The following is a 13,452-nucleotide window of genomic DNA, read 5'->3' as shown; positions in this document are numbered from 1 at the left end:
TAAGAATAAGGGGTCGGCCATTTAGGACTGAGGTGAGGAAAAACCTTTTCACCCAGAGAGTTGTGAATCTGTGGAATTCCCTGCCACAGAAAGCAGAGCATTTCATTATAACCATATAACAATTACAGCACGGAAACAGGCCATCTCGGCCCTACAAGTCCATGCCGAACAATTTTTTTTCCCCCTTAGTCCCACCTGCCTGCACTCATACCATAACCCTCCATTCCCTTCTCATCCATATGCCTATCCAATTTATTTTTAAATGATACCAATGAACCTGCCTCCACCACTCCCACTGGAAGCTCATTCCACACCGCTACCACTCTCTGAGTAAAGAAGTTCCCCGTCATATTACCCCTAAACTTCTGTCCCTTAATTCTGAAGTCATGTCCTCTTGTTTGAATCTTCCCTATTCTCAAAGGGAAAAGCTTGTCCACATCAACTCTGTCTATCCCTCTCATCATTTTAAAGACCTCTATCAGGTCCCCCCTTAACCATCTGCGCTCCAGAGAATAAAGACCTAACTTATTCAACCTATCTCTGTAACTTAGTTATCTCTCTCTCTTGAAAACAATTCACTGGATGTTTTCAAGAGAGAGATAGCCCTTAGGATTAACGGAATCAAGGGGTATGGAGAGAAAGCAGGAACGGGTACTGATTGGGGATGATCAGCCATGATCATATTGAATGGCGGTGCTGGCCCGAAGGGCCGAATGGCCTACTCCTGCACCTATTTTCTATGTTTCTAACCGCAGATGCTGGTTTAAATCGAAGATAGACACAAAAAAGCTGGAGAAACTCAGCGGGTCAGGCAGCACCTCTGGAGAAAAGGAATGGGTGACGTTTCGGGTCGAGACCCTTCATCAGATTGAAGAAGGGTCTCGACCCAAGACATCACCTCTCTGTTCTATGAAAGGAATTGCCAATATAACCAGAGGCCCAGGGAGCCGTTGCCGAGAGAGGGGAGGAGTACCTGCGCTGGAACCTGCGACCAAATCGCCAACGTTCCAGAGAAGGAGTCTGGGGGAAGCCTCTGATTGGTTTACTTTTTTACATTTTTGCCTTTAGGCTAAGGATTCTGGGAGATAAGGGTACAGTATTTATTAGTAAAGTTTAACGGATAAAGTTTTGTGTTTTTTAATATTTAATATACAGGTGCACAACCTTTTATCCGGTGTTCCAGAAACCGAAAAGCTCCGAAAACCGGCCATTTTTTCCAGATGTCGTCTGCGCACCAAAGCTCGCGTTTGGCGCCAAACCTGACCCAAAACGACCCACGGTCAACCCAGGTCTGTACTACTGTAGCGGCTGCCTCCTCCCTGGAGACCGGGAGACGCTTAAACATCTGTAAATCATTGCTTAAATGTTAGTCAGTTAGTTTGGAGGGCTTTTATGTGAAGGGGGGTGAAGGGGTAAACTTTAATTCTTAGTACCCTACCTGGTCGGAGAGGCGGGGAGCGGTCAATGCCTTACCGGGTCGCCGTGCAGTAAGCTCCGCAGCGCTGTGGCCGGTGGGGCTGCGGGCGGCGCCGGTTGTAGCTCCGACCCCGGCAACTCTACCTCTGGCTGCGAGGCGCTCCAAATCCAGCGCGGCCCGCGGCCGGACGCCCCAGCTCCGCGAATGTCGGGAGTCGGCGGCGTCGCAGCGCTGGGATACCAGCGGGGTGCGGGCAATGCCTTACCGGGTCGCCGTGCGGCAAGCTCCGGAGCGCTGTGGCCGCCGACACACAACATCGCGGAGCGTCGCTGGATTTGGAGCCGCGCAGCCAGGGGTCGATGCCGCCGGGGTCGGAGCTCCAACCGGCGCCGCCCGCGGCCGGACGGGCCCCCAGCTCCGCGGCTCCAAATCCAGCGACGCTCCGCGAATGTTGGAAGAAGGCGGCCACAGCGCTCCGGAGCTTGCCGCACGGCGACCCGGTAAGGCATTGCTCGCTCCCCGCTGGTATCCCAGCGCTGCGACGCCGCCGACTCCCGACATTCTCGGAGCTGGGACGTCCGGCCGCGGGCCGCGCTGGATTTGGAGCGCCTCGCAGCCAGGGGTAGAGTTGCCGGGGTCGGAGCTACAACCGGCGCCGCCCGCGGCCGGACGGAGCCCCCAGCTCCGCGAGGTTGGGAGTCGCCGACCAGGTAGGTAGGGGACTAAGAATTAAAGTTTCCCCCTTCACCCCTACACCACCACCACCACCACATAAAATCCCTCCAAACTAACTGACTAACATTTATGCAATGATTCTCCCGGTCTCCGGGGAGGAGGCAGCTGCTCCAGACTTTTCAAGCCGCCCACGCTACCTACCTAATCTACGCTAAAAATCTTCCATTCTGAAATCCGAAAATGTCCGAAATCCGACAAGTGTCTGGTCCCAAGGCTTTCGGATAAAAGGTTGTGCACCTGTAGTTAAATTGGGGGTAGGATATGTCGGTGGAGATTGGCCCCGTGGTTTGCTCAGCCTGCAACATGTGGGAGATCAGGGATATGGTCGGTGTCCCTGGTGACTATGTCTGCAGGAAGTGTGTACAGCTGCAGCTCCTGGCAGACCGCATTGAACGATTGGAGCTGCGGTTGGATTCATACTGGAGCATCCACGACGCTGAGAAAGTCGTGGACAGCACGTACAGTGAGTTGGTCACACACCGCAGGTAAAAGGTAAGAGGACGGAAGGGGAACGGGTGGCCAATAGTCAGCAAAGCAGCAGGCAGGTAGTGCAGGAGTCTCCTGCGGTCATCTCCCTCCTAAACAGGTATACCATTTTGGAAACTGTTGAGGGAGATTGCTCATCAGGGGAATGCAGCAGCAGCCAAGTTCATGGCACCATGGGTGGCTCTGCGGCACATGAGGGTGGGAAAAAGAGTGGAAGGGCAATAGTAATAGGGGATTCAATTGTCAGGGGAATAGATAGGCGCTTCTGCGGCCGCAAACGAGACTCCAGGATGGTATGTTGCTTCCCTGGTGCAAGGGTCGGGGATGTCACTGAACGGCTGCAGAATATTCTGGAGCGGGAGGGTGAACAGCCAGTTATCGTGGTGCATATTGGCACCAACGATGTAGGTAAAAAAAGGGGTGAGGTCCTACAAGATGAATTTAGGGAGCTAGGAGATGTACTTAAAAGTAGGACCTCAAAGGTAATAATCTCTGGATTACTACCAGTACCACGGGCCAGTCAGAGCAGAAATAGGAGGATATTGCAGATGAATACGTGGCTTGAAAAATGGTGCAAGGGGGAGGAATTCAAATTTTTAGGGCATTGGAACCAGTTCTGGGGGAGGTGGGACCAGTACAAACAGGACGGTCTGCACCTGGACTGGAATGGAACCAATGTCCTTGGGGGGGTGTTTGCTACTGCTGTCGGGGAGGATTTAAACTAATGTGGCAGGGGGATGGGTACAAGAGCAGAGGGGCAGGGGGGTGTAAAATGAAGGTAGAAGCAATAGGTAGCAAGGTGAAAAGTAAAAGTGGCAGGCAGACAAAACCAGGGCAAAAATCAAAAAGGGCCACTTTTCAACATAATTGTATAAGGGGTAAGAGCGTTGTAAAAACAAGCCTGAAGGCTTTGTGTCTCAATGCAAGGAGTATTCGTAATAAGGTGGATGAGTTGAACGTGCAGATAGCCATTAATGATTATGATATAGTTGGGATCACGGAGACATGGCTCCAGGGTGACCAAGGCTGGGAGCTGAACATCCAGGGATATTCAATATTCAGGAGGGATAGAGAGAAAGGAAAAGGAGGTGGGGTAGTGTTGCTGGTTAGAGAGGAGATTAACGCAATGGAAAGGAAGGACATTAGTTTGGAGGATGTGGAATCGGTATGGGTAGAGCTGCGAAACAATAAGGGGCAGAAAACGCTGGTGGGTGTTGTGTACAGGCCACCTAACAGTAGTAGTGAAGTTAGAGATGGTATCAAACAGGAAATTAGAAATGCTTGCGACAAAGGCAAAGCAGTTATAATGGGTGACTTCAATCTACATATAGATTGGGTGAATCAAACTGGCAGGGGTGCTGAGGAAGAGGATTTCTTGGAATGTATGCGGGATAGTTATCTAAACCAACATGTAGAGGAACCAACGAGAGAGCTGGCTATTTTAGACTGGGTATTGAGTAATGAGGAAGGGTTAGTTAGTAGTCTTGTTGTGCGTGGCCCCTTGGGCAAGAGTGACCATAATATTGTTGAGTTCTTCATTAGGATGGAGAGTGACATTGTTAATTCAGAAACAATGGTTTTGAACTTAAAGAAAGGTAACTTTGAGGGTATGAGACGTGAATTGGCCAAGATTGACTGGCAATTAATTCTAAAAGGGTTGACGGTGGATATGCAATGGAAGGCATTTAAAGACTGCATGGATGAACTACAAAAATTGTTCATCCCAGTTTGGCAAAAGAATAAATCAGGGAAGGTAGTGCATCCATGGATAACAAGGGAAATCAGGGATAGTATCAAAGCAAAGGATGATGCGTACAAACTAGCCAGAAAAAGCAGCATACCGGAGGACTGGGAGAAATTCAGAGACCAGCAGAGGAGGACGAAGGGCTTAATTAGGAAAGGAAAAATGGATTATGAAAGAAAACTGGCAGGGAACATAAAAACTGACTGCAAAGGTTTTTATAGATATGTGAAAAGAAAGAGATTAGTTAAAACAAATGTAGGTCCCTTGCAGTCAGAAACAGGTGAGTTGATCATGGGGAACCAGGATATGGCGGACCAATTGAATAACTACTTTGGTTCCGTCTTCACTAAGGAAGACATAAATGATCTGCCGGAAATAGCAGGGGCCCGCGGGTCAAAGGAGGTGGAGGAATTGAGTGAAATCCAGGTTAGTCGGGAAGTGGTGTTGGGTAAATTGAATGGATTAAAGGCCGATAAATCCCCAGGGCCAGATAGGCTGCATCCCAGAGTACTTAAGGAAGTAGCTCCAGAAATAGTGGATGCATTAGTAATAATCTTTCAAAACTCTTTGGATTCTGGAGTAGTTCCAGAGAATTGGCGGGTAGCAAACGTAACCCCACTTTTTAAGAAGGGAGGGAGAGAGAAAACGGGGAATTACAGACCAGTTAGCCTAACATCGGTAGTGGGGAAACTGCTAGAGTCAGTTATTAAAGATGGGATAGCAGCACATTTGGAAAGTGGTGAAATCATTGGACAAAGTCAGCATGGATTTACGAAAGGTAAATCATGTCTGACGAATCTTATAGAATTTTTCGAGGATGTAACTAGTAGCGTGGATAGGGGGAGAACCAGTGGATGTGGTGTATCTGGACTTCCAGAAGGCTTTCGACAAGGTCCCACATAAGAGATTAGTATACAAACTTAAAGCACATGGCATTGGGGGTTCAGTATTGATGTGGATAGAGAACTGGCTGGCAAACAGGAAGCAAAGAGTAGGAGTAAACGGGTCCTTTTCACAATGGCAGGCAGTGACTAGTGGGGTACCGCAAGGCTCAGTACTGGGACCCCAGCTATTTACAATATATATTAATGATCTGGATGAGGGAATTGAAGGCAATATCTCCAAGTTTGCGGATGACACTAAGCTGGGGGGCAGTGTTAGGTGTGAGGAGGATGCTAGGAGACTGCAGGGTGACTTGGATAGGCTGGGTGAGTGGGCAAATGTTTGGCAGATACAGTTTAATGTGGATAAATGTGAGGTTATCCATTTTGGTGGCAAAAACGGGAAAGCAGATTATTATCTAAACGGTGGCCGATTGGGAAAGGGGGAGATGCAGCGAGACCTGGGTGTCATGGTACACCAGTCATTGAAGGTAGGTATGCAGGTGCAGCAGGCAGTAAAGAAAGCGAATGGCATGTTGGCTTTCATAGCAAAATGATTTGAGTATAGGAGCAGGGTGGTTCTACTGCAGTTGTACAGGGTCTTGGTGAGACCACACCTGGAGTATTGCGTGCAGTTTTGGTCTCCAAATCTGAGGAAGGACATTATTGCCATAGAGGGAGTGCAGAGAAGGTTCACCAGACTGATTCCTGGGATGTCAGGACTGTCTTATGAAGAAAGACTGGATAGACTTGGTTTATACTCTCTAGAGTTTAGGAGATTGAGAGGGGATCTTATAGAAACTGACAAAATTCTTAAGGGGTTGGACAGGCTAGATGCAGGAAGATTGTTTCCGATGTTGGGGAAGTCCAGGACAAGGGGTCACAGCTTAAGGATAAGGGGGAAATCCTTTAAAACCGAGATGAGGAGAACTTTTTTCACACAGAGAGTGGTGAATCTCTGGAACTCTCTGCCACAGAGGGTAGTTGAGGCCAGTTCATTGGCTATATTTAAGAGGGAGTTAGATGTGGCCCTTGTGGCCAAGGGGATCAGGGGGTATGGAGAGAAGGCAGGTACGGGATACTGAGTTGGATGATCAGCCATGATCATATTAAATGGCGGTGCAGGCTCGAAGGGCCGAATGGCCTACTCCTGCACCTAATTTCTATGTTTCTATGTTAACCATGGCCAGAAGGTGGCAGCATTGACCACTTGTCTAAAGCATTGCTAATTATAACTTGCATAGAAAACAGGCCCTTCGGCCCGCAATGTCCGTGCCGAACATGATGCCAAGTTAAACTAATCCCCTCTGCCTGCACGTGATCCGTATCCCTCCATTCCCCGCATATCCACGCGCCTTTCCAAACGCCTCGTAAACACCACTATCTCCACTGCCTCCACCCCCACCCCTGGCAGCGAGTTCCACCCTCCGTGTAAAAAAAACCTGCCCCGCACATCTCCTTTAAACTTTGCCCTTCTCACCTTAAAGCTGTGCCCTCTAGTCTTTGACATCTCCACCCTGGGGTATGGCTTCTGCTTATTAGACAATAGGTGCAGGAGGAGGCCATTCAACCCTTCGAGCCAGCACCGCCATTCAATGTGATCATGGCTGATCATCCCCAATCAGTGCCCCGTTCCTGCCTTCTCCCCATATCCCCTGACTCCGCTATCTTTAAGAGCCCTATCTAGCTCTCTCTTGAAAGTATCATCAGGGTGGCAGAGGGGGAGAGGGGGAGGGAGAGAGAGAAAACGAGAAGAATTGAAAAAGAGAACAAGAAGTCTTCTCATTGAAACAAAACTCTTCAGCTGCGTGCGGGGCTGCACAACGCGCTGGTGTTTCCCCAGGGACAGAGGCTCAGGATAAAGGCCGGCCACGGTGTTGCAGCGGGTAGAGTTGCTGCCTCACGGCGCCAGAGACCCGGGTTCCATCCTGACCCCGGGTGCTGCCTGTACGGAGTTTGCACGTTCTCCCCGTGACTTGCGTGGATTTTTTTCCGGGTGTTCCGGTTCCCCCCCACATTCCAGGTTTGTAGGTCAATTGGCTTCGGTAAAAATTGTAAATTGTCCCCTAGTGTGTGTAGGGTAGTGTTAGTGTGCGGGAGATGGCTGGTCTGTTCGGAATCGATGAATAGGAGGACAAACACAGTAGATGGGGCACTGTGATTCGTATGAAACGGTTGGGCAAAAGGGCCTATTTCAATGTTTAAGAAGGAACTGCAGATGCTGGAGAATCGAAGGTTACACAAAAAAGCTGGAGAAACTCAGCGGGTGCAGCAGCATCTATGGAGTGAAGGAAATAGGCAACGTTTCGGGCCGAAACCCTATTTCAATGTTGCTTGATTCTATGACTAAGACTCTCACTGATATGGGCCAAATGCAGGCAAACAGCAGATGGGTCATCGTGGGTTGGCATGGATCTTGGGCCGAATGGCCTACTACCGTGCTGTATAACTCTAAGGACAAGTTGGGCCGAAGAGACTGTTTTTCCGCACTGTGTGTGCCGCGCTATTACTCACCTGGAGTCTGTGAAGTAGGCCGAAGCCTGGTCTTTGCCCAGAGGTCTGGTGGGCAGCGGTGGAGGCCTACGCCTGCCGTCCACGCTCTGGCGCGGCGGGAGCACGGGGAGATCCCGCGGTGTCGTCCCGGGGCTGTTGACGGGCAGCTCCCTCGCCCGGGCCACAGGGGGCAGCATGCCCGCAGGCTTCACCAGGCCCTGTCTGGGCGGCACTGGAGGCAGGGGCTTCAGGTCGGGGGCATCAGGATCCAGGCCGGGGCCATAGAGGTAGATGCTCCGCTTCTTTGGCACCGGTTTCTGCATCGTTGCCGGCAGCGAAGGCCGAGACCTAGGGGCGGCAGGCTCTGGGTGTGGCACTAGGCCCAGGCTGGGCCTGGGGTGTGGGACTAAGCCCGGGCCAGGCTGTGGGCTGGGAAACATGCCCAGGGCACCTGGAACTAAACCAAGGGCACGCTCAGGGTCGGGGCCTAGGCCAAACTCAGGCTCTGGGCCGGGTACAAGGCCGAGGGCAGTTTCATAGTGTGAGACTGGGCTGAAGACAGGCTCGGGATTGAGGACTAGGCCGAGGGCAGGTTTGTGGCCAGGAACATGGCCTAGGGCAGGCTGGGATTGTGGGACCAGGCCCAGAGCAGGCTGGGGGCCGGACACTAGTCCCCGGGCAGGCTGAGATTGTGGGGCCAGGTCCAGGGCTTGCTCAGGAGCAGTAACTAGACCCCAGGCAGGCTCAGGGGCAGGATCTAGGCCGAGGGAACCCTTGGTGAGGGCAGAGAGGATGCGTTTGCGGTGTCCCGGCAGGTAGATCCCGATACGGGACAGGTCCTCGCTCCGCATGGCGCGGCAGTCCGACAGGAGGTGGTAGCGGTGGTCGGCGAAGTGCTGGGCATACTGCTCAAGGTGGAGGAGCCTCAGCCATTCACGCACGCTGTCCGAGCCCCCTTCCATCGCCGCGGCAACCGGGCCCCCCGCTTCACACCATGGGCCCCGGTCCTCTCCGGCCACTCCGCATGGAACCTGTGGACAGGGCGGGGGAGGGGTTAAAGCAGCCACTCGGCCCGTTCACCGTGCTATCCCAGTCCCAGTCCCAGCCCGTTCATGGTGCCTCCCAAACCCAGTCCACTCGGCCCATCCACCGTGCTGTCCCAGTCCCAGTCCCAGCCCGTTCATGGTGCCTCCCAAACCCAGTCCACTCGGCCCATCCACCGTGCTGTTCCAGTCCCTCAGCCCGTTCATGGTACATCCCAAACCCAGTCCACTCGGCCCGTTCACCGTGCTGTCCCAGTCCCAGTCCCAGCCCATTCACGGTACCTCCCAAACCCAGTCCCCACTCGGCCCATCCACCGTGCTGTCCCAGTCCCAGCCCCAGCCCGTTCATGGTACCTCCCAAACCCAGTCCACTCGGCCCGTCCACCGTGCTGTCCCAGTCCCAGCCCGTTCATGGTGCCTCCCAAACCCAGTCCACTCAGCCCATCCACCGTGCTATCCCAGTCCCAGCCCACCCGGCCTATTCACGGTACCTCCCCAGATTCTGACCACTCGGCCCGTCCACCCTGTGCTGTGGAGAGGGTAGGGTCACCAACTGTCCTGTATTAGCCGGGACATAGACATAGAAACATAGAAATTAGGTGCAGGAGTAGGCCATTCGGCCCTTCGAGCCTGCACCGCCATTCAATATGATCATGGCTGATCATCCAACTCAGTATCCCGTACCTGCCTTCTCTCCATACCCTCTGATCCCTTTAGCCACAAGGGCCACATCTAACTCCCTCTTAAATATAGCAAATGAACTGGCCTCGTCTACCCTCTGCGGCAGAGAGTTCCAGAGATTCACCACCCTCTGTGTGAAAAAAGGCCATATATTGGGCTAAATATACATCCCGTATATTGGGCTAAATTGGTTTGTCCCGTACGAGACCGCCCTTTGACTTCGAGGGGACTGTCGGGTCAGAGTGAGGCCCAGCGCAAATTGGAGGAACAGCATCTCATATTTCACTTGGGCAGCTTACACCCCAGTGGTATGAATATTGATTTCTCTCACTTCAAGTAGCCCCGGGCATTCCCTCTCTCTCCATCCCTCCCCCACCCAAGTCACACCAGCTTCTCGTTCTCACCCAACAAACAGCTAACAATGGCCTGTCTCCTTGATCATTGCAACTTTTTTGCATATCTGTCATTCATTGTTCTTTATCTCTCTACATCATCGTCTATATCTCTCGTTCCCCTTATCCCTGACTCTCAGTCTGAAGAACGGGTCTCGACCCGAAACGTTGCCCATTCTTTCTCTCCAGAGACGCTGCCTGTCCCGCTGAGTTACTCCAGCATTTTGAGACAAGACCCCACTGGATAGCCACAGGAGTGGAAGGCAACATCATCTCCATTACACAGCTACATCTCTTCACCAGATAAAAGCTGTCCAGGGTCTGAGCTCCCCAGAGGAGCGTGGGTGAAGCTCCCCAGACTTGGTACTGGAGTTGGGCGTTTCAATGCCAGCGTGTGAATGTGGAGCAGAACAACAGACAGCCAACCATGTCATCTCTGGGTACCCGCTCTACCACCCACCAAATGGAGCTGTGTCAGGGCCTACTAAACTGTGCGTCTTTGGAGTGTGGGAGGAAAACAAAGATCTCGAGATGAGAAGAACTTTTTTCACACACAGAGAGTGGTGAATCTCTGGAACTCTCCGCCACAGAGGGTAGTTGAGGCCAGTTCATTGGCTATATTTAAGAGGGAGTTAGATGTGGCCCTTGTGGCTAAGGGGATCAGGGGGTATGGAGAGAAGGCAGGTACGGGATACTGAGTTGGAGGATCAGCCATGATCATATTGAATGGCGGTGCATGCTCGAAGGGCCGAATGGCCTACTCCTGCACCTAATTTCAATGTTTCTATCTCGGAGAAAACCCACGCAAGTCACGGGGAGAACGCACAAACACCGTACAGACAGCGCCTGTAGTCAGGATCGAACCCGGGTCTCTGGCGCTGTGAGGCAGCAACTCTCTGCCTTAAAAATGTCCACTGACTTGGCCTCCGCAGCCGTCTGTGGCAATGAGTCCCACAGATTCACCACCCCTCTGACTAAAGAAATTCCTCCTCATCTCCTTCCTAAAGGAACGTCCCTTAATTCTGAGGCTGTGCCCCCACATCACAATAAATTCAACTGAATTTACCACCTAACTGAACACAACCTTTTGGGATGTCATCGAACCATGTGGAATGGAAACAGACTCTTCGGAGCGGAAACAGACTCTGGGTGGTGCAGCGGTAGAGTTGCTGCCTCACAGCGCCAGAGACATGTGTTCGCTGTCTGTACGGAGTTTGTACCTTCCCCCCCCCCCCCCCCCGCATGGGTTTTCTCCAAGATCTTTGGGGGTTTTTTTCATCGTCCCTAGTTTGTGTGTAGGATCGTGTTATTGTGCGGGGATCGCGGTCTCGGTGGGCCGAAGGGCTTGTGTCCGCGCGGTATCTCTAGACGGAAGTAAACGAGAAACCAAGGCAACATCGCAGGCCGACAGAGAGAAGACAGGTGCCATTTCAAAGAGGAACAGAGAGAGACACGTCCGCCAACATCACATGTACATCAACTCTCTGGAGAAATGAGTATTCACAGTCCCGACACACTGCCAGAGTTATTGTAGCATGTCAGCTCATAAGAACATTGATTAGTGCGTGGGGGGTGGGGGGGGGGGCGGGTGTGAGGGGGTGCCACATTGTGGGGGGGGGGGGGGCAGGGGTGAGGGGCAGGGGTGAGGGAGGGGGGCGTGATGTGTGGGGGGGGGCAGGGGTGAGGGAGGGGCGGGTGGGGGGGGGCAGGCAGGGGGGAGGAGGGGCACGCTGTGTGGGGGGGGGCAGGGGTGAGGGAGGGGGGCGTGATGTGGGGGGGGGGCAGGGGTGAGGGAGGGGGGCGTGCTGGTGGGGGGTGAGGGGGCGCGGGAGGGGGGTGAGGGGGGGGGGCAGGGGTGAGGGAGGGGGGTGGGGTGTGGGGGGGGGCTGTGGGGGGGGGGGGTGAGGGAGGGGCACGCTGTGGGGGGGGGGCAGGGGGGGGGAAGGGGGCAGGGGGGAGGGAGGGAGGGGCGCGGTGTGGGGGGGGGGGCAGGGGTGAGGGAGGGGCGTGCTGTGTGGGGGGGGGGCAGGGGTGAGGGAGGGGCAGGCCAGGCGTGCTGTGTGGGGGGGGGGGCAGGGGTGAGGGAGGGGGCGTGCTGTGTGGGGGGGGGGCAGGGGGGTGAGGGAGGGGCGCGTGTGGGGGGGGGGGGTGAGGGAGGGGCTGTGTGTGTGGGGGTGGGGGAGGGGTGAGGGAGGGGCGCTGTGTGTGGGGGGGGCAGGGGTGAGGGAGGGGCGTGCTGTGTGAGGGAGGGGGCTGTGTGGGGGGGGGAGGGGGAGGGAGGGGCGCGCTGTGTGGGGGGGGCAGGGGTGAGGGAGGGGCACGCTGTGTGGGGGGGGGGCAGGGGTGAGGGAGGGGCGCGCTGTGTGGGGGGGCAGGGGTGAGGGAGGGGCGCGCTGTGTGGGGGGGGGGGAGGGAGGGGGGGTGAGGGGAGGGGCGCGCTGTGTGGGGGGGGCAGGGGGGGTGGGGGTGAGGGAGGGGCGCGCTGTGTGGGGGGGGGGGGGGGGTGGGGAGGGGCGCTGTGTGGGGGGGGGCAGGGGTGAGGGAGGGGCGCGCTGGGTGTGGGGGGGGGCAGGGGGTGAGGGGAGGGGCCGGGGTGAGGGGCGCGCTGTGTGGGGGGGGGGGGGCAGGGGTGAGGGAGGGGCGCGCTGTGTGGGGGGGGGGGCTGGGAGTGGGGGGGCGAGGGTGAGGGAGGGGCACGCTGTGGGGGGGGGGCAGGGGTGAGGGAGGGCCCGCGCGCTGTGGGGGGGGGGGGCAGGGGTGAGGGAGGGGCGCGCTGCAGGGGGCTGTGTGGGGGGGGCAGGGGTGAGGGAGGGGCGCGCTGTGGGGGGGGGGGGCAGGGGTGAGGGAGGGGGGGGGCTTACTGTGTGGGGGGGGGGGCAGGGGTGAGGGAGGGGCGCGCTGTGTGGGGGGGGGCAGGGGTGAGGGAGGGGGCGCACAGTGTGGTGGGAGGGGGCGCGCTGTGTGGGGGGGGGCAGGGGGTGAGGGAGGGGCCGCGCTGTGTTGGGGGGGGCAGGGGTGAGGGCGGGCACTGCACTGCGTGTGGGGAACTGTGATGAACAAAGTCATTTAACAAGCTGGCCAGAACTTTCTTCATGAATTTCTCATCAAACCTCAGATAAGGAAACACTTTACAGTAACATTAAGAATGAAATGATTGGTCCTGTGGTCAGTGAATCTCAAGGCTCCCTTGTCAGTTCCTCTGCCTATTCTAGGTCAGAATTGAGCACGAGACTTTAGTAGATACACAACTTTCACTGCCCAATGCAGGGGCAGGTGAATCCGACATTGTAGACAGTTATGCCAGTTGGATCTGCAGCAGGCTCTCGATCGGTTGTGTAGGAAGGAACTGCAGATGCTGCTCTAAACCAAAGACGGACGCATGAGGCTGCAGGGTGACTTGGGCAGGTTGGGTGAGTGGGCAGATGCAGGTTAATGTGGATAAATGTGAGGTTATCCACTTCGGTGGCAAGAACAGGAAAGCAGATTATTATCTGAATGGAAGACACATAAAGCTGGAGTAATTCAGCGGGACAGGCAGCATCTCTGGAGAGATGGAATGGGTGACGTAGGGAGAGAGGGT

At 54.9% G+C, this 13,452-nt stretch overlaps 1 protein-coding gene across 1 annotated transcript in view; it reads right to left on the bottom strand.

Annotated features, from left to right (window-relative positions):
• The window catches only part of LOC129694170 (arf-GAP with Rho-GAP domain, ANK repeat and PH domain-containing protein 1-like), a 76,777-nt gene that overhangs the window by 44,480 nt on the left and 18,845 nt on the right, over positions 1-13,452 (bottom strand). The window contains exon 2 of the mRNA XM_055630887.1: positions 7,778-8,787. Coding sequence (XP_055486862.1) covers positions 7,778-8,787 — 1,010 coding nt within the window. The remainder of the gene's footprint in view (positions 1-7,777; positions 8,788-13,452) is intronic.

The sequence above is a fragment of the Leucoraja erinacea genome, unplaced genomic scaffold, assembly GCF_028641065.1.
Source record: "Leucoraja erinacea ecotype New England unplaced genomic scaffold, Leri_hhj_1 Leri_564S, whole genome shotgun sequence".
Taxonomy (NCBI): Eukaryota; Metazoa; Chordata; class Chondrichthyes; order Rajiformes; family Rajidae; genus Leucoraja; species Leucoraja erinaceus.
Note: the sequence above shows the minus strand (reverse complement) of the source record. Positions and strands in the feature narration are given on the sequence as shown.